The following is a 21,989-nucleotide window of genomic DNA, read 5'->3' on the forward strand; positions in this document are numbered from 1 at the left end:
GGAGCAGCTACTTCTGGGTTAGCGGAGTTTGTAACCCAAAGCATTCATAACCAGAGGTACCACTGTATACGGTAAACCTCCCTGTGATCTTTGGACAAAGGGCCGTATAGAAATTTAATGAGCAATAACAGTAATTCCCTCTGACCCCTTCTCCCTCACACTCCTGCAGAGGCATAAGACAGCTCTTCCTCCTGGCGTGCTTGCACTGCTGTGTCATGCGTGCAAATAAACAGAGGCATCCCATGTTTGGGGTCAATGGTGTGGCTCTTTCTGCCCCAGTTGTTGCCTAGCTTGAAGGGAAGGCAGTCAGGTGAAAAAGACACACACACCTGACCCAAGCCATGCGGGTGCACACTAGGCTTGGGTGTTGCACCGATACATTGCCCAGGACTGGTATGAGGGCCAGAGGGGGGTGGCTGCTTCACCAGTGGAATAGTGCAGGTGAAGCCGCCACTGCCACTCCCAAGTCCCTCTGCCACCACTCTGGGGTAAACGTCTGGTGCCTAAAAGTTTAATGATCACGATATGGAGGGAAGAGTTAACACCCATTCCAAGTGCCATGTTCACAAGCCTGATAGCAGCCATCAAGAAAGTTACACTTTAAAACACACACAAATGGCATTAAACTATATGACACATAGGGTGCTTCCAGAGTATAAAATATTATTATTATTATTATTATTATTATTATTATTATTATTATTATTATTATTACCCCACCCATCTGGTTCGGTTTCCCCACTCACTCTGGGCAGCTCCAAATAGAATATTAAAAACACGATAAAACATGAAACATTAAAAACTTCCCTAAACAGGGCTGCCTTCAGATGCCTTCTAAAAGTCAGATAGTTGTTTATTTCCTTGACATCTGATGGGAGGGCATTGCACAAGGTGGGCGCCACAACTGAGAAGGTCCTCTGCCTGGTTCCCTGTAGCTTCACTTCTCGCAGTGAGGGAACCGCCAGAAGGCCCTCAGCGCTGGACCTCAGTGTCCGGGCTGAACGACGGGGGTGGAGATGCTCCTTCAGGCAAACTGGCAGTATATTGTGGGAGGACTTCATGTACATACCAGAATTTTAGTTTTCGGCAATTAAAGTGAACTAAAGGGCTTTGTTGCTTCAGCCCAACTAATCCATTTTAAAAACACACAACTTATTGTGGTTAGGAAGTAATAGGAAAATGCATTGAAAAGTGTGGTATGAAGGAATAATTCCTAGGAAGACAGATAAACAGCCTGCAAGCAAATAAAGATGACTGCTCGTTGTTGTATAACCCCCACTGCTCACAAACACATCAGAATGAATGCTCAGCTGAGCTCTGTGAAAACTCTGAGCTAGCAAGTCAGGATGATGAATAAATAGGTCATCTGGAGAAGCCCAGTTTTGTCCTCCATGCTTTAGAATTCTTTCCCCCTCTCTCTCTGTTTTCAAAGGAAAAGAATACAAATTTCAAAGGAAATACAAAGGAATCTGGAAACTACAGCAGATGTCAAATAATCTTGAAAGCTTTTCTTATGGGTTTTGACTCCAAATTTTTCAAAACCAAAGAAATGTTGTGCTTAATATTTAATTGTTCTTTAATGAAATAACCATAATTAGAATTCTAATGTATCTGAGCAAATTAAGTAATGTGCCTCACACTTACCAATACATTCGTGAAATTATTGATGGTGATGTTGGTGGAAGATTAGAATTTGCTGGTTGGGTGGCTGACCAATGAACCTTGCCAGTGTATCCAAAGGTGTTTGGGGAGCTAAGGGTAAAAGTTAAAGGGAGAAAAGGAATTGATTAAATGGGCACAGGCTTGAAATAATGACTTCTTGATAGCTCTAATTAAAGCAAAAGCTTTTGTTGTTGCATCTGAGGTGGGTGGGGAGAGAAAAGATGATGCAGCAGGAAAATACCAGGCTACTTCCTAAATGAAAATTGTTATTCCACTCATCTTCATAAAACTCAATCATTTTAGATGAGGATCTTGTTGACATTTAATATACTTTTATGCCACTTTTCAGTCTAACCACACAAAGTAATTTACATTAAAATATAAAAACAATTAAATATCAGTTAAACAAAAACAGTCAAGAAAAGCTACAAGGGTAGGGAGTGAAGGGTTTTTTGAAAACCAGATCTCTCCTCTATTCAGGGCAAAATGGTTAAGTAGCCGCTGGTGGCAGATGGAGGAGGGAACAGGCCACAGCTGGGAGCTAGACGGCAGGCCCTATCCTGCACAGATACAGAATGATGCAAAATTACACATATTTGTATTTTAGACCCCAATATCAGATTTCTCACTTTTTTCCATGGGCAACATTTTGCACTAATCGAATACCATCTGATTCTAGAAGAACTTATATTAGAGACTGCCACATACTCTTGGCAGCTGTATTTCATGGATATGGAATTTTGCCCTAAAACCAAAATTCACACATATAGCTCTAAAGCATAAAATGGCAGCACAAGGCCCATTTGCAAAATAAAGCAGCAAAGAATCTTATGAACCAATGTACAAATTAGATTCAAGCAACAGAACTACATACATGTAGAATGAATTTGTGCATACAAATTGTCTAGTCTGTGGGCAAAAAATAAATTTCAGGTTCAGTTTATTTGGCCATAAACATAAAATACAGTGGAGAATTATCAAAACAACAACAGGTGGGGGGAAAGATAATATATAAATACATAATGAGAAATAGATAAAAATACAGACAATTAATAATTGTTTCGATGGCATCGAATGCATTGGAAACTGCCACTAAAATTGAAACATCAAATTCATCTCTGTCTCCCAAACTGACGGGCAAATACCTAGCAAGTTGATAATCACTACTAGATTGTTGTTCCAAGTTACAGTGGTGAGCAAGCCCCGTTTGCCAGAGCTAATGAATTTTGCAAATTAAGACCCAGAGCTCTGTATAAACGGTTGCCTTTTCTAGCTCAAGTGGCAGAAGTTGGGGTAGTGACAAGCCAACAGGGAACCTGCCAGCTGGGCAGGCCCAGCAGCCAAAGACTACATTGGATCCAGGCTGGGGAGGCGTCACTCACCTGCAACCTGCCACACCAGGAAGGCTAAGTGGACTTGTGTATCTCTCCCCCCTTTCCATATCTAGGATTTCTCAATGTATGATGTGATAAATTCCTGATTGCTGTTGTGATACATTGCTCAATAATCAGCATCCAATCACATGAGAGAGAGGCTGGGAAACTTGTTGTGTATCCCCAGCATGGAAATATAAAACAGGGAGCAATCCTGTATTTCTAAGAACATTTACTTTCAGGTTTAGCTGGTCCTCAAGTGGGCTGTGATGTAATGCATGCCCACCTATAAGGCAAGGTGAGGCAACTGCCTCCAGTGGCAGGATCCACTGGGGCAGCAGATCCCAATAGAGATATTTATTTTGTCCTTGTTCCTGATGTACATCTTCACTCACCCCTTCTGCCCTGACAGAGAGGGGGGCGCCATTTTGTGGTTTGCCTTGGGTGTCAAAATGTCTTGGGCCAGCCCTGCCATGGTGCAACATAGATAAATTTAATGATATGCATGCATGCACCAGGCCTAGAGAGCAAGGCACTTGAGATTTGCTAGGACTGAGAATTGTTACACAAAGCAATAATGTGTTAGCAGCACTAGTAATGAAAAGGAATTTGTAGTTGTTGATATGACATTTGGCTAAGAATTGCATGGCCCTCCCTCTTCCTTCCCATGACTGTTCCACAGGAAAACCCCATCTTTAGTGGCATTTCTCCCCCATTGACTTAGAACACCTGCAGAACAAAGTTTCTTGAGTGCTGTAACCTCAGTGCAGCATTGTGGGGAGGGGGAGCAGAAAAAAGGATAAGATACAGCTAAATGAAGCTGAGAAATGTGCTAAATATCAAGTCTGTGCAATTATGTTTATGCGTGTGAATCATTTGTTGTTTGCCAATGAAAAATTAATAGTATATTTTTTCTGTTTAATGTATAAGGAACAGAGGGGTTCAGATCACCAGATACAACTTCCTGTACAATAGAGGTTGCTGCTTACTGTGTTGCCTTGCAGATGTTTCTGAACTCCAATGTCCATCAGCCTCAGCCCAGCTTGATCATTGATCAGTGATGATGGGAACGTAGTCCAGCAACTCCTCTACAAAATACATTCATTGGGAGAGTATCTAGGGCAGGCATAGGCAATCTCGGCCCTCCAGGTGTTTTGGGACTACAACTCCCATCATCCCTGACCACTGGTCCTGTTAGCTAGGGATGATAGAGTTGTTGTCCCAAAACATCTGGAGGGCCATGTTTGTCTATGCCTGATCTAGGGTATTGAGGTAGCAGCAAGCAGGTGCAGAAGACGACAGGGTTCCTGTGCCTTAAACTGTTGTGTAAAGAGAGAATTTTGCAGGTGCAGCTTCTCATCACGCTCATGACAAGTTGCACCAATCAAGCTAAAAAAAGAAGACCCTGCTAATTTGAAAACTAGGCATGAGATAGAGAGCAGCAGTTGTTTAAAGTTAGAGGAGAAGTTGGGTATTATGGTAGACCCAGTGAAAAGCACTGGATTTGAATAAATTAAGATCATTGGTTTCAGTAGCTTCAGGTATGCTTAGTACTGGAAGAATATAACGATATAACTAAGGAATATAACTAAGGAAAAATATAAATAGAAAATAAATTGGGGGGAAACCAGAAACTCTACTAGGGTAAATGTAGACAACAGCACCTATGTTTTGAACTTTTACTACAAGAAACCAATACTATTTTGAGATATACAGCATAAGCAGATATAAGCATGATATCCACATAAAACGTCAAACCACACCATAGGTGGGAAGAAGGGTTTCTACTGCTATTTATATTTTGGGGTTTCTCTGACATTTAGGTCATCATGAGGACTATTCTTAAAGGCAGCATCTCCCAATTGCTGTTACAAGCCATTAAGGGCACATGAAAAGCATTGTATCCCTGGCCCTGCCCATCCTGCACTTCCATAGCAAGACCACAGCCTTGGCAGGAGCCCTGGCCATGACAACAAGGAATGCATCAGATTCCATTCATCCATAACAATCCATGCTGGGGGACACTGCCAGTCAGCCAAAATCTCACCGGGGAATGATCTGTCCATAACAGTGACCTCCCCAAGCCCTCCTAACACTGGATCTGTGCCAGCCAACTCTGCAGACCAAACAGCTGCCCTGCCACATCTATGTATCAGTCAGGCCTGTGACATATTGAGATAGCTCCATGGTTGTCATAGAGACCATGAAATCGCAAGCTAGCCCATGACAAGGCCACCACAGCACAAATGTTAGGCATGAAATCGCCTCTAAGCTGTGGAGCTGAGGGCGCTGCGGTGCATTTGGGTGGGCTATACACCAACATCATCTTGGGCCCAACACCGGGAACAACCCCTTGAAATCAGTCAGAGCAAGCTGGCCTCCTGGTGAGAGCAATGGAAATGTTATAGATGACAGTGACTTGCCCCCTGCCCCACTGGGCTGGGTTGGTGCTGCACCAAGTACCTGGGGGGGCAGTGCTGAGTCAGCACAGCCCCCTCATGCCAAGTCAGCCCACTCACCCATGATCAGATCATGAATGACAGATCACTTGTTTTGGACCACCCTGGAGGTTAGTGGCATCACCAGAAGGGGATTGGTTGGCACGCTCCACCAAATCATGACAAGTGCAGAAGGAATGATTGATTAAAAGCTCTCTCACTCCTTTATCTGTACCCCACTGTCATACCAGCCCCATGCTTGCCACTACAAAAATGGAATCCCTCTGCCCCGGACCCCCAGACCTAGCCCAGGCGCACAGCGCCATCTCCTCTCAATCAAGTAACAGTCAACAAATGCAGTAATGAACAACCCTGTGTAAAACTGCCTAAGTGCCAAGCAGCAATGGAGTGCAGATATAGAAGAAATAAAAGTATCTAATAACAGAAAAGAAGGACCATGTTCCAAGTGCAAGAGACCTCACCTTTAGGGCTAGGCAATACCTGTTTTTCAACACTGTGATATATCACCAGCTAACCATGGTGATATAGTGATATATCACAATGCCTGAAATAATGCTGAAAAAGCAGCTGGGCTGGGGAGGGAGGGAGAAGCGACCAGGAGGAAGGGAAGGAGGCTGCTGCTGACTCAGGTGAAGGAGCTCCTAACTGATCCCTCCCTCCATAGCAAAGCCTCATCCAAGGGAGCCTAAGAAGGTGCTCTCCCATCTGCTTGCCTGCCTGCCTGCCTGCACGCTTGTCTTCGCCAGAGCAAGGGGGCTGCCTCTTTCCTCTCCGTTGGTCACAGGAGTGACAGACCAAGACTGCCTTTGTCCAATGACACGCACACCCCTCTCTAACTTCAAATGAAAGGAACAGGCACATCCAAGCCATGCATAAACAACTGGTGCCAAGCAGGGCTAATGAGCTAATGGGCTAACTCTGGGGACAATTTTGAGGGTCTAACAGAGAGGCCTGCAGGGCTGTATTTGGCTCCTGGGCCAACTTAAACTGTGATGCTGTAAAACAAAATAAAACCACCCTGCAGCACCATCAGCTTTAATGGTCATTAAGGGATGGGCAAAGATTTTCTGCAATAAGCGGCCAGTGCTCGGTATAGCAGTCCCCTCCTCCAGTGGCCTCCCGTCTCTCACCCAGGAAATATACCACCACACCAAAGCTAATCCTGTCCAGGCTCTCACTTCAGAAGTCACAGATATCTGGTGTCCAGAGACCCAGCCAACTCCAATCCCTGTGCCAAACCAACGTGTGTGCGTGTGTATGTCTCCCCTTATTGCAGGGGGTTGGACTAGGTTACTCTTGGTGTCCCTTCCAACTCTACAATTCTGTGATCTCCCCAAAGGATCTTTGGTGTTGCTTTGACTGACAGTGTTCTGTTATCTATGGCAAGACTTGCTCCTTTCAACAGCTGGGCCCTGGGATTGGCCCCGTGGTGTCCCTGGCACCTCCCACTGCTCTTGCAACCAGCAGTGGGTCTAGTTGCCCCCCCCCCCCCGCAAGCCCTGTCCATGCCACTTTCCACTCTGCTGCAGATGGCAGGCTGTCAGAGAGGGAAGCCTGCAAGCCATAACTGATCTCCTCATTCAGGAATCCCTAAGAGGCTTCCAAGGAACAGCAGAGTTCCCCACACAGTTTAAATATGATTATTTGGCAGTAGCACAATATATCCTCTTCTGGTTTCTTGTTCCTTTTGGCATGCTCCACTACTAAGATTCTCTAGTTCATATAAGACTATCTTTCAGAAATGGCATGCGGCAGAAGCACGATTAGCAGCTGTGTGAAAAGTTAAAGGAACCAACATTTTTACAGCAGTAAACCTTTAGCATCTTCAGGTGACCTCTAGTGGCCAAATGTCCTCTCCACACCTAAAGTACATGGAGGTACTTGGCTTGGGCAGAGAGTATATTTCAAATAACTCCATGTTTTCCTCTTGTGTTGTTAATGGTGAAGAATCATAGAACTGTTGGAGGGGACCCAAAGGGTATTCTGTCTAGCCCAGCCCCCTGAAATACAGGGTTGTGTTTCTCTGGAAAATTCTTAGTTTTGAAAGCGTACCTGACAATTTTATAATTGAAATGAATATATATTTAGTTACATTTCAGTACACACATATAACTTGCCTTTCAAATGAGACGGTAAAGTGGGATTTTCCCATTGTGCACCATGCATAGTAAACCATTAAAGTCTCCTGTGAGCCCAAAGTCATTGGGAGTGGAATTCCTCACAGCAGCTTTGGGGTGGCTGTAAATTTCCACAGTCTGCCTGGGAGTGGCGGGGAAATGAAGGGGTGTAAGGCTTGGCAAATGTGTGTATTCTGCCAGGACTGTTTTCCATCAGGATTCTTCCATGGGCCCCTATGTCATGCTGGTGGCATCTTCCAAGACCCACGGATGTGGCTGAGCTCCCCACTCTGTCACCTTCCTAAAGCCATCAGATATCTGAGCATTACACCTTAAAAGTTTGTTTTTTTTAAAGACTTTAAGCATGAAGGCTGTGTACACACTCTGGTTTACTCTGTATCCAGGGGATTCCCATGGATAGTTTGTGAAGCTGTGTGCTCACGATATTATACTCAATGCTTATCCATCCTGTAGTTTGAGAAACACTCCATTTTCAAACCAGTTTTGAACTGATTTGAAAACAGAACCCTTTGGAAGACCTCCATGCCCCTTCTCCACCCCCTGGTGTGGACAGGCAGTGTGCAACCGAAAACACATCCATCCATACTGATGTGTACAATGACATGCAACATGCAATTAGAGGGTAAAGGACCTCTGGATGGTTAAATCCAGTCAAAATTGACTATGGGGTGTGGCACTCATCTCTGCTTTCAGGCCAAGGGAGCCGGCATTTGTCTGCTGACAATTTTTCCGGGTCATGTGGCCAGCATAACTAAACCACTTCTGGTGCAATGGGACACTGTGACAGAAGCCAAAGCACAAGGAAATGCTGTTTACCTTCCCGCTACAGTGGTACCTATTTATCTACTCATGCTAGGTTGCCAGGAGCTGGGACAGAGCAATGGGAGTTCACCCCGTCACACAGATTCGAACTGCCGACCTTGCAATCAGCAAGCCCAAGAGGCTTGGTGGTTTAGACCACAGCGCCACCTGTAACCCATATATTCAATTTGAAGTGCGGGGGGGGGGGGGACAATGACCTTGCTGAGTTTTAAGTAGGTAGTGAGTACACTGCTGAAGAGTGCCTCCATTTTCAATCTTTAAAAAAGCATGCCTCAGGGAGCTTGGGAAAGATCCATTGAAACACTGAAATAAAGAGAAATTCCTCCATACTTATTATTAAATTTATACCCTGCCTTTTTCCCCCCTGACAGGGACTCAAGGCAGCTTACAGTCAGAAATAACTGCTAAAAACATGGGGGGAATAATTAAACAATTAAACATAGATTGAATTAAAACCAGTGCAATTTTTCAAGAAAATGAGGTGCCTGAACTCACCATGAACACCTCCCTTGTTTTCATATGATGGCAATGGCCTGAGAGGTGCCAGAACTGAGTTCCGGCTTAAAAAACACCCTGATTATATGTGTGTATCTATCAATCTATTATCAATTAAAAACAAACAAATAATTACAGCAGAAACAGCATAGCACCAGCTGTCCTTACAAGCAGTCAGTCTCCCAAAGTCTCCACCTGCTGGCAGGAAGACAAGGAGGGAGCCTGTCTAGCTTATCCACAGAGGGAGTTCTGGAAGCAGCCACTGAGACAACCAAGATGGAATTGCTCCCTATTAGTGGGTCAGACTATATGAACTATTCATATACTGCGTTTAGTATCCAAAAGGCATTTGGATGTCCCTATTCTCTTTACCCTGAGGTCCAGCGCCGACGGCCTTCTGGCGGTTCCCTCACTGCAAGAAGTGAGGTTACTGGGAACCAGACAGAGGGCCTTCTTGGTAGTGGCACCCGCCCTGTGGAACGCCCTCCCTTCAGATGTGAAGGAAATAAGCAGCTATGGTATCTTATCTTTAAAAGACATCTGAAGGCAGCCCTGTTTAGGGAAGCTTTTAATATTTAATGCTGTATTCTTTTTAACACTTGATTGGAAGCCGCCCAGAGTGGCTGGGGAAACTCAGCCAGATGGGCAGGGTATAAATAAATTATCATTATCATTATCATTATCATTATCATTATTATTGTTATTATTATTTACCCTTGCAGTAATTCTGAGATATGTCACTATTTGCTCCTTTTAAGAGCTGATGCTTAATGAGTATGTTAAAATAGCTGCACCCAAAGGCTAGCTGCAGCTAAAAACTGAGCTATACAACCATATTCAGCACACAAATAATATGTTACATATTCTTGACAGATTGCAGATGTGTGTCAAAGCCTTCCCTGTCTGACTGCTCTTACCTATGAAAATGCTTCCAGTACACAGAAAACTAGCATATGATTGCAGGTGATTTTATCCCTGGCCCCCTGATATGAGGCTGATATATGCTTATGAGAGAGCATGCCAGCCAGTGATCCCTGCCAACAATGTGAAGAGGTACTTCAGCAGTAACTGGACAAAGCTGACTCTGTTTGTGTAGCTTGGCTCTTAGTCCCACTGAAATCCATGGAATTAAAAATTACAATACAACGCCCTCTTGGCTGTGAGTCCTGGAATACCTGCTCCCTGTCTTGCAGGTCTTTTCCACCTGCCTTATATCATATGATTGATGTGGAAATAGTTCAATTTGGTTGTGTAGCTTTTGATGTAATATTTATTGTTTATGAGTCATAAGCATAATTACTTTTAGTTATGTTTGTAATTATATAATTTTTCATGTTGTAAGCCACATTGAGCATGGTTTAACAATGGAAAGGTAGCATACAAATAAAATGATGTGTGGATGTATGTAATACATAAATTCCATTGGAATCACACAGTGCATGAACTGATTGGCCATAATATCCCAGAAGGGACGCGGGTGGCGCTGTGGTCTAAAGCACAGAGCCTAGGGCTTGCCAGTCAGAAGGTCGGCTGTTCGAATCCCCACGACAGGCTGAGTTCCCGTTCCTCGATCCCTGCTCCTGCCAACCTAGCAGTTTGAAAGCACGTCTAAGTGCAAGTAGATAAATAGGTACCGGTGCAGTGGGAAGGCAACCTCTGCCTTAAGGAGGAGGTGGAATTGCGGGCTCTCACGACCCCTCCACGCGCACAGGGAGTGGGTGGCCAGCCCTGCGTGATTGGGGTTTCCCGGCTGTGTCACTGGAGATCTCTCTCTTTTGGCTTCCAGTGCTCCAGTTTACCCACCCTCCTGCCCTTTAAGGTTTTTGTCCCTTTTGACCTTGCTATGGATTTTGGTTGGTTGCCACTGAGGAGCCTGGTAGGAATTTTTCCACTTGGCCAATTGGCATCTGCCACTTGGTTTTTGCCTACCTCATAGCAAATAGTCACAACTTTTATGGTATGGTGGTTAGGCATTGGAATACCGTATTTTTCGCCCTATAGGACGCACTTTTTCCCCTCCAAAAATGAAGGGGAAATGTGTGTGCGTCCTATGGGGCAAATGCCGGCTTTTGCTGAAGCCTGGAGAGCGAAAGGGGTCGGTGCGCAGGCTTCAGGAAGCTCTCCAGGCTTCACGAAGCTCTCCGCAAGCCGTGGGAGAGCTGCACGACTTTGAGAGAGAGCTGCCTGCACCCCGAAGCCTGGGGCGTGCTGAGCTCAGCGCCCCCCAGGCTTCGGGCTTCACGCAGCTCTCCCACGGCTTGCGGATAGCAGCCTGTTCTGGGGGCTCGGGCTTCCCCCGCCCCAGCCCCGCACCTGGGGGGAAATAATTTTTTTTCTTTATTCCCCCCCCCCCAAAAAAAAATAGGTGCGCCCTATGAGCCAGTGAGCCCTATGGGGCGAAAAATATGGTAATTCTGGAGAAGAGTTGAGGGGAGGTAGCGCCATCACCTGCCCCACAAATTGAAGGGTATTCCGTTAAAGGATTCGGGGGGGGTGGCCCTGTCTGAAGCCTAGGGAGGTGAGGGCCCAACGCACAACCCCTATAAGTGACCCCCGGGGGAGCTCCTAGTTGATGTGCATCAGCAGGACTCCCCCTACTGGTGGTTAACCCTTTCTGGGCTCCCAGCAGACAGGCTGGAGTCAGATATAGTTGGTTAGATCCAATGCCTAAGCCGATACTGCTCATCATCTGTAACCAATAAAGTTGTGGCCTTTTTTAGCCCATTAACCTTAATTATTTGAGTCTTGTGTCTTTATTCAACAAAAGGGGGGTGGGGTCGAGACCTTGCCATGCAAGGTAAACAGTGTTTCCGTGCGCTGCTCTGGTACGCCAGAAGCGGCTAAGTCATGCTGCCCACATGACCCGGAAGCTGTCTGCGAACAAATGCCGTCTCCCTCGGCCTATAGAGCGAGATGAGCACACAACCCCAGAGTTGCTCACGGCTGGACCTAATGGTCAGGGGTCCCTTTACTATCCCAGAAGTCTGTAGTTGAGTCACCTGCACCCAGTCCCATCTGTTCTGGTTCCAAATAAACTTAAATCCTGCTTGGCAGCATGATATGGAGACTCTCAGGTTCTCAATCAGTAATTACTATACAAGAAAGGAAACTTGAGGTTTACATACTAGGAAGATTTCACATATTGTGGTTCTGCAGTTCGAACTCTGCTGTGAACAATTACATCTACATAGGGATTGTCCAGGTCATCAGGATTCTCTGCACCAACACAGCCTCTGTTTGGATGAAAAGGGGGAATGAATCAAAAGGCAAATATGTATTATTTATAACACAGCTGGCTGAGGCCACCGAAGCTCCAAGTTTTTCGTTATTTATTTAAAAGGTGCACAAAAACATACACAGAGATTTGTGCAGTCACGTACCAAAATACACATAAAACTAGGCAGTGTGCTTGTAGGAAAAAATGGATGACAACGTTTTACCACGTAGGTGGAATAAGCTAATTTGGGGAAACTGTAAATAATGTGAGAAAGAAATGGAGTCATCATTGCTTCCACTGCCTTTTGTATTCAGCCCCAAGAAACTGGTATAGCTCATTTTTTTGTAACAGATTCATTAGTTTCTTCCATATTTCTATATCCAGTACACAAAAAACCAACCATAGTAATAGTACTAGGAAATAGCAGAGCAATGTCTCAGAAGCCATTATTTCTGACCCACAATGCTGAATGTAGCCCATTACTATCATGTTGTGATATGCTACATGCTTGATAATCCCCCTCATGCTTTTGCTATTCCAAGCAAGTGGCAAAAAACAGGAGGTTTCTCAAGCCACTGGGAAGGCAGTGGATGTGGCTGGCGGGCTGTGCTTGGCTTGCTGGATCACAAGTTGTGCAGGCCTGGGGCAAATAAATTTTAGTTGGCCTCAGTAACCAGACATGGATGGAGTTTCTTGCCAAGCCCTAATACACTCTTGCATCCTAACATGGACAGCGGGTGTAGAGGAGGAGCACAGTATCATCTTTGACCTTCTGCTGCATTTTGGAGACAAAATGCCTTGGTATATCCAGAATGGTCCACAAAAGGCCTTGTTCCTATCCCTTTTGACAAGCATCTCTTCTCTCATGTCTGACTCGACACTATGCTTTGGAGACATGATTTCTTAAACACAAGGACCCTGCCTGGGGATGTAGGAGTTAATAAGACCCTCTTAAATCCTCCAGTGGGGCTTCCTTATTGCACATTTCAAACCTATTCAGTGCTGGTATTTAGAACTGCCTGGCCTCACCTCCAAGTGAAACCCCCCCCCCAAAAAAAAACACCTCCTGTTTTTTGCCTCTTGCTTAGAATGGCAAAACTCATGTGGCAAGTGCCAACAGGACTGGAGCCAAAAAGGGACACTGAGAAACCGGGGAGTAGATATACTAAAAACCACCGGTAGATGTGGGGACCTCTCCTGCATAGCCCAAAGAGAACTGAGTATGCTCAGTAGGCATAGCAGGTTGAGTGTTACTTGGAAAAGAACAATGAAAAGGAGAAAGGAGAGAAGGGTGGGGTGGTATGCTGGAGCCCCTTATGCCTTCTACCTTATAATATGGTGCTTCAAGGTGAGGATTCACTGCAACATTTTGTCATAGGTCTGACTTGTCCCAGCTGGCTGTTCAACTGTCCACAAGGACCACAATTGCTAGAGCAACTTCTCAAGTCAGTTTCCAAGCTGCTCATAGATGATTTATGAAATCACACAGCCATAGGATAGGTTTTGCAGCAGGTAATAGCCTGAATTGCATGCCTATTCTATTTATCAGCCCTCTTAATATGAAGTCAAGCATGAGAATGAGTTCATTTCAACTGACAATATTCTAAAATCAATTCTATACATTGGGATAATCTCACTGTAGGGAAAATATGTATATTAAAATGGTGGAGGGGTGGTACAAAGTTGCTTTTTCTGCCATGAACTGCCATAAACTGAGAAGAAGCATATAAGAGTATAAGAAACTACAAATTTTGACCAAACATCCAGTGAGTCTAGAAGTGACCAGTTAGATAGGAAGCTCATATGAAGTCAACATTGTTTATCTCCAGCATACATAGGCACACTGCCTTTGAATGGGAAAGTTCTGTTTAGCTGTTATGGCTGATATTTAGTAAAAAAAAAAAATTCTCTATAATCTGTCCATTCCTTTAAATTTCAGGCTAATCTAGTGGCCACAACATACTGTATATTTTGTGGCAATGAATTTAATATGCTAATTATGTACTGTGTTTCCTCATGGACTCTACTGGACGATCAGCAACATTTGGCTTATCTCTTCCTTTAAATCTTTCCATTTCAGCTGGTCATTACATTCTGTAACTTAAGAAATGGTGCTCAAGGGCTCATCCAGACTTCCTTTTGTGCCGCATTCTAGGCACAGGTCCAGGCTTTAACTCTGTGTCTGAGTGGCTTCCTTTTCACCCTGGCACTTTCCCCAGGAAAACCCACGTTTTACTACTGAATCAGAGCAAATGCCAATGGGGTTTTCTGCAGATTGCTGGTTGCTCTGATTCAATTGTAAAATGCAGGTTTTCCCAGGGAAAGTGCCACGACAAAAACAAAACACAATAACTGCTCGGACATGGAGTTTTAAAGCATGGACCTGTGCCTCAGAAGTGCAGCACAAAAGAAAGTTTTGATGAGTCCTGATTTTGCTTTTTCCTCCTCCTTCCCAATCCCTTTTCTTTCTGTCATGTATTTTGAGACAGGAAGCCTAAAGACAAGGATTTTCTTATCAATGACATTTGTAAGCCATTCTGAAAACATTTTATGGCTAGGGTGACTAGATGCAAAAGATGCACATTTGTGTAGAAGAAATTTCAGTAGCTATACATGTAATAACAAGCTATGCCTGCTGAAAATTTCTCCCCTAAACCGCCATTAAAAGTGCAAGAGCCCTGCATTCTTTTGTGTCTGACCACCTTATTTCTGGTTGTAGAGTGGGTTAAAAATGCTTTAAATAAATACATGTCTTTTTCTTCTGTCCTCCTGCCAATTAATTTATCTGGTGATTCTGAATTCTAATATTATGAACTCACACAACATCCATTTTCTCATTATAGAAGACTGCAGTCCTACACTTACCTGGGAGTAGACCCATCAAGCTCAACTGAGCTTACTTCTGGTGCAGAGTCCTGCTATCTCCCCAGCTCAGATTCATGACATTACTCCTCATATTGTTGAATCTCCGCCTCACTTTTGGAATCTCTTTCTATGATCCTACTGCTCTTGCTTTGTTTCTCTCTGGCTCAGGCTTAAGTGCTCCTTGGTCCTCTGGATGCCATTGTAAATCGGAAGACAGGAGTCAACGGCATCCATAGGACCAAGGAGCACTTATGCAAACAGACTGCGTCTCTTTTTGAACGAAGAAATTCCCTGCTTAAGAGAAAAGATATATATTCACATAACAACTTTTACTTACGTGTATAAAGGGAGATGTTGAGTTCGAGAGCAAGGACTAACACTGTTAAAGATGAAAGGCACATTAAGTTGGTTAACTTACTCCCTACTAATGTACAATCAATATTTGGTATGTTATCAGATGTGACAACTTTCAGACAATTTGCAATGGCATGTATATTTTTAAGAGCACATAGTGGACGCAGGGTCCTAGTTCAGCCTTGGTAGGTAGTAAAAACTTTAATTCTGGGTTTTCAACACTTAGGGTGACACCATTGCCTGACCGGCTAGGTCTTGCAGATTCTAGCCTTGCCACCTGGTGCCTTTTGCACCACCAGCTTGCCCTAGATCACCAGACTTCATTTAAAGTGTGCATGCACGTGCACTCGCGCGCGCACACACACAGCAAGTCTTTTTACTCCTTGAAGAGCTTCCATTGTGATGCTTGCTCCTTAGAATGCAGCTCTGCAAAGGCAATGAGGTAATGAGGAAAGAGGGAGAGTCAGTTAAGGAAGGGCAGTTGGCAAAGGAGAGAAGCAGACTGAAGAAACTGGAGACAGAGATCTGAGGAAGAAAGGAGAGAACAAGGAGGATAGCAAACTCTGGTGGCCTGAAAGTCCTGGGGCAGAAGGACCAGGGACACAGACTGTCACATGACTATAGCAGCAGCCAACTGCGACTATTCATCTGCTCAACAAACTTGCTGTTGCCAAGTTCTGTGTGGGCAGGGCCAGCTCACCCATGAGGCAGACTGAGGCAGCTCCTCAGGCAGCAGAATTGCACACTTTGGGAGAAGCAGTGGCAGTGGCTGGGGGTGAAATCTTGCAATGAATTACAGAACTCTTGTGAGATCTTGCCAGAAGCCTGGTAGGTGAAGCTTCGGGGGCAGTGAAGGAGGCAGCAATTTGCCATTTCGCCTCAGATGGTGAAACAGGACAGGCTGCCCCTGCCTGCAGGGTTTGGGATAGGTTAGGGTGGGCATTGCGATTGTTAATCGCTCTTAAGTTTATGTGCTAAAGAAACATGGTTACACCTATTTGACTCCCATGTGTTTGTTTGTTTGTTTGTTTGTCTGTCTGTCTGTCTGTCTGTCAGTCTGTCCCTCCTCCTCATCACAGAACTCTGAGGCTTTATACCATTCTTCTTAGTCAATGAGAAGAGTCATAGCTGTGGCTGACGTTTAAGGAACTCATGCTGCCCGGGGAGAACTTAAGCTGCCTAGAGTAGGGACAAAGGATTTAATTCAGCTTGCACATAAAGGGAATCAACCTGATTTGCACCTTCCGAAACTAAAAACAAACTGTTACAGAAATGTAGAGAACTGAATTTAAGATTAGGAAAAAAGAGAAACGGAGAGAGGCGGAAATGGGCAAGATTCACCAATCTCCTGTACTAGGCAAGTTGACAGCTGGGGTGGAGTTAGTCCACACAATCCTGTGTGTGCGTGCATTCTCCAAATGTGCAAGTATTATCTGAACTGTCCTTTTGCAGAAGCAGTACTGGGAGAGAATTAACTCCTTTCCCAGGTGGCGCTGGGGAGCAGATGGATTCTTGCAAGGAAGGGTAATGGGGATAGCAAAATCAGGCAGAGTGGAAAGTACCTCTGCTGCAACCAGTATATCAGGCCCTTGTACCCTGCATTCCCCTTTTAAAAATCCCCAAACACAACCCCTAAAATAGTTTGGCCTTCAAGGTCGCTGGCAGCAAATGTTGCAGTATAAGTTATTCCCACCTCAGCTGGTCACTCTCTGTCAGGGGTAACAGAGAGTGACCCAGCCCCTGACAGAGCTCCCGGCCACCCCTCTGCTCCACCTTACAAACACAGAAAAGCACTTCTGGTCATAGCGAAGATCCGTCTAGCTCAATTGCACTCTCTCTCCCAGCCCAAATTCAGTGCCACCAAAACAACTGTACATATGCGTACAGCAAAAATCTTGCTTCGTGTCACTTTAAAATTCCCATGATGTGAAACCATAAAAGAAAGTACAGATAATTTTTTAAAATCTACAAACATTTTCAAACTATAGAAATCAATGAAGCTCACAAATTAATTGGCTTGTCCGGTGATATGAAGGCTCTTCTTTGAAATCTGTCCCAGAGGCTTCCAACAACCTGGAACAAGAAGAATGTTTTTGGGATCACCACCTGTGCGAATAACACCGTTACTGCTAATAATCACAGTAACAATAAGACTAATCACATTCTCCCCAGGAATTTTCAGTACTGTACTGAAAAGTGTCTGGCACATTGTAGCTGGTTATTCTCTCAGGCAGACAAGAAGAACTGGAAGTTTATGTACATGGGATGCGGATGTTGGGACATGCCTGGGTCACAATTTCAGCACACATTTCTGCACAGGAAGAGTAGAAAGTATCACAAGAATCTCACTCAGTGTCACAGAAAGACAACACAGGCACGAGTTCTTAGGATTATTATTTGTTCATTTAGATATTTGCTTATATACCAAGATGGCTTCTGGAGAGTGGTGAGGTTATGACACCTACCTTCACTTCGACCATGCCATAAGCAGGTCTTTGCTGTAGCCAGTGAGCATGGTGGGAATAAGATGGATGAGAGGAATGGAACAAAACTTGTTTTGGCACTGAGGTAGTTTGATCTGCCATGGGACAGGATGCCTTTAATTGTGACCTAAAGGCTTCTTAAATGACTATACTGTAGCTCCTCTCATCCAAGTCCTACATGAAGGCTTTCCCCAAAGAGCAGCTATTAAGAGCAGATGAATGTCAACTTCATGTGGATACCTGTCTGGGCAGCACATATGGATTTATGTTTTTAAATTAATGTGGATGGATCGGAAGGTTATTGTTTTTATAATGTGAACTTACGGTTTTTCTCTCACACACTTCCCCTTCTCTCTCTCTCTCTCTCTCTCTCTCTCTCTCTCTCACACACACACACACACACACACTCTTTCCTTTCCTTTCTTAGTTCTCTGTTAAATTTGTTACAAATAAAAAGAGTAAACAAAAAATTCCATATGGAAAAATCCTGTCCCAGTCATCGATTTCTTGCCTGGTTAATTCATTCCTCACTTTTCAGCGCTAAAAATGAGCCCCAAGGCAACTTAGCTAAATACTTACAAAAAACATAATGAAAAGAGACAGCATTTAAACAGAGCCATCAACTCACAATCAAGCAGGAGGGAAATGCAGAGCAGCTCAGCATCTACGGTTGGAACTTTTGCTCTCCTATATTACACGTGAACTTACCTGATACTTAGTCAGAGCATCCATCTAGCCTCATACTGTTCATTCCTGACTAGCAGCAGCTCTGGGGGGTCTCCAGTAGAGTTCTTGCCCAGCTCTGCTACTTGAGATCCTTTTAACTGGAGAGCCAGGGAATTAAACATGGGGGGCACCTGTATAAAAAGTGTGTGTTCTACCACTGATCTATGACTATGAATTAAACAACAAGCAACAACAACCCATAAACAAGCTAAAATGAAGTTCACTGACTTGGCTTGTTTCTGCTTCTGGTTCATACTGCTTCATTGAAAAACGCTGCGAGACTCTATCAGCCCTTGGCTCTAATGTCGTATCTGGAGGCTTGACTTTGGGGGGCAACATTCTATCCCATGGAATGTCTTCATTTGCTCTTCATTAAAAAGAAGGGAAAGAGGTTTTACAGCAGTGGTTGTGGCTAGACAGTGAAATAAATAACACAGATTTCCACCCCCCCCCCAAAGGTGGACAGATTTTGTAATGCTGGTTCCATAAGAGTCATTGACTGTGCATATGAGGGGGGGGCAGAGGGGGTTTGGTTATGTTATACATTCACAGAAAAAGTGTCTAAGATGGAAGAGCTTATTTCATGGGGGGGGGGGAATCTGGCTGTATTATGAAGCACAGAATATAACATGCATACTCCATAATGTATGATAAAATTATACATGGAGAGAGCCAGGACAGAAGCATGTGAGTTCTTGGCTTTTTACATCTAATAGTCAAAACTATTAACTTTACTTCGTAACAAAGGTCCCCATTCCATCACAAGCTAAACCACACATGGATGAAATGCTGAGTGGCGACTCCTCCGCTGCCTCTTCACAGCCAAAGTGTAATTTAGGATGGGCTGCAGCTTGGAGGGTGTAAATGCATCTTTGCTGATTGAACACTAGGAGCTGAGCGCCCAGGCATCAAAAGCTGACCCAAGAATGAGCACGGACTTGATGTTTATCAATATATCTCAATATATCTCAACTCAACTGAAGAAGGCATACGAAACAAAGACCATACCCAGGAGGTCTCGTCAACCGGAGTCCCTTATGTACAGTCTTATCTAGATTTACGCCATAGTCAAACTGTTGAACTCAGTGATATTGCATAGCAATTTGCATGCCTGCATATGTATATTTTCAAGTTCTTTGTGACTGTACATACCTTGTGTGGATATTATTTTGATATTTTGATAGGTATTTTGCAATACCTATTGCATTGGGACATTCAGTGCATATTATACTTTTGGTGCATACAGAGTTGTGTTTTCATTGAACACAAGTTTCATTTACATGGGTGTTTAAGTATCTATTTGCCTTAATGTTAAGACACAGAATGATGGAATATCTACTTGGTTGTAGGGGGCTTTGGGTCACCTTGAACAAGATAAAGCGACTAACAATTTTTTAATAATATTTTTATTGATTTTCATTATAATAAACATCACTTAAAACAAACATTAACAAAATTCACAATGCTGTTTATACATTCAATAAAACATCCAGATGTGGGATTTCTCAAATCCCTTGACTTCCCTCTACCCCCTCCCATGGTTCCATTGTTTCATGGTCAATTCATGCATGTCTATGTAATATTATTAATCTATTTGTTTCCAGTTCTATCTTTTATCATAATAATGCAAATGTTTCTTAAAATCCTGCTAATGTATCAACTTGTATACAATACTTTGATATATATGCAATAAAGATTTCCCATTCATTTCAAAATGTTATTGTCTTGATTTCTAAGTTTCTCTGTTAATTTAGCCATTTCTGCATATTCCATTAACTTAATTTGCCAGTCTTTTTTTGTGTGGATCTTTTCCTCTTTCCATGATTGGGCAATCAATATTTGTGCCGCTGTAGTCACATACATATTTTTATATATATATATATATATATTGGTATCTGCTTTCCTGTAATTCCTAATAAAAAGGCTTCAGGCTTTTAAACAAAGGTTATTTTAAACATTTTTTTCCAGTTCATTATATATCATTTCCCATTTTTTAAATAACTTTACATTGCCACCACATATGATAAAACATACCTTCTAGCTCTTTACATTTCCAACATTTGTATTCTCTTGATTTATACATTTGTGCTAATTTAACTGGTGTTAGATACCACCTGTACATCATTTTCATATAATTTTATTTAATTAGTGAACAAGCCGTAAATTCCAAATCATTTTTCCAAAGTTTTTCTCATTCTGACATTTGAATGTTATGTCTAACAAATTTAATAAATAATAACCATCATCTTATACCTTCAGATCAGTGACATGGCCATGTGTACCTGAATGGCTCTAAAATATCCCAACAGATCTTTGTTTTAGGCCTAATATTCACTGAGGTGGTAAACCTGTGTCTGGGTTGCATCACTCCAGACTGCAGGTCTCAGCACTCAAAAGCAAAACCCAAATCCTCCCACATAGGAAACTAGCATGTCATGAAGAAATTTCGGCAAAAATTATTGTCCCTGACCTCCAATTTCTTATGTGCAGGCAGGGTCAGCCCTGTCACGAGGTGGAATGAGACAACTGCCTCAAGCAGTGGGCAAAGGGGAAGGCTGAACTGGCATGCCCCCTGGCCCCCCATCTCTCCCTGCTGCGGGCACAGTCACCTGTTCACCTGTGGAAGGAATGGTTTCTGCTGCCCCTTTCTCCTCTTCTCCCCGCGTTGCTTTGAGGAAGGGTGCAGGGGCTGGCAGAGTTTACTGCAGCAGAAAAGGCTATTTTATTCCACCCCTCTAAGTCTAAACAGCCTTCCTTTGCCCACCCCATCCAGAATGGTTGGCTCCGAGGAAAGATCCCGTCCTGCGTTACTGAGGCACTGGAGAAACTACGAGTGCTCTTGTTGGCAATGTGGCAGTGGTGGCAAGAAAAGTAATGGGGGGAGGAAAGTGGGGCACAACAATGGGGGGGGGAAGGAAGGGAGACAGGATGCCTTCTTCAGTTCAGTTGAGATATATTGAGATATATCAGGTAGGGGAGAGCTTGGAAGTGGGAGCTGAAGAAGCATTTCCCTAAATTTCTCAGCTGTAGCATTTCAGATTACAAGTGGGGATACATATGACTGAATGTTCTTCCCTGTATTTTTTAAAAATAAAAAACCCTTCACAAGCTCTCCCCTACCTGATGGCTAATCTTTGGAAAAGAAGCATGTCAACTTGTATTATTATTATTTACCCTCACTTGACTGTAATGTTCCAGGGCAGGCTATATCATTGAAATGTAATATTAAAAATAGTTTAAAACAACTTACAATCACAGAAACAAAGTGAGACCTAAAGGAGGGGTTCAACCGAAAGCTCCTACGTAGCATCCTGTCATCCAGGTGAACACCAACTGTTTGGAGGTGAACACCAACTGTTTAAATAATCCTTTCCTTACCAGAAACAGAAGCTCAC

General features: G+C 43.7%; 1 protein-coding gene across 1 annotated transcript in view; it reads right to left on the reverse strand.

Moving 5' to 3' along the window:
- Positions 1 to 21,989, reverse strand: part of SPMIP7 (sperm microtubule inner protein 7) — a 30,007-nt gene that overhangs the window by 937 nt on the left and 7,081 nt on the right. Inside the window, exons 5-9 of the mRNA XM_081835103.1 lie at positions 18,823 to 18,961; positions 17,391 to 17,458; positions 15,369 to 15,410; positions 12,075 to 12,182; positions 1,645 to 1,752 (exon numbers count right to left, since the gene is read on the reverse strand). Of these exons, the coding sequence (XP_081691229.1) occupies positions 1,645 to 1,752; positions 12,075 to 12,182; positions 15,369 to 15,410; positions 17,391 to 17,458; positions 18,823 to 18,961 (465 nt within the window). The remainder of the gene's footprint in view (positions 1 to 1,644; positions 1,753 to 12,074; positions 12,183 to 15,368; positions 15,411 to 17,390; positions 17,459 to 18,822; positions 18,962 to 21,989) is intronic.

The sequence above is a fragment of the Podarcis erhardii genome (genome assembly GCF_964252035.2).
Source record: "Podarcis erhardii genome assembly, chromosome: 13".
In the NCBI taxonomy this organism is placed as follows: domain Eukaryota; kingdom Metazoa; phylum Chordata; class Lepidosauria; order Squamata; family Lacertidae; genus Podarcis; species Podarcis erhardii.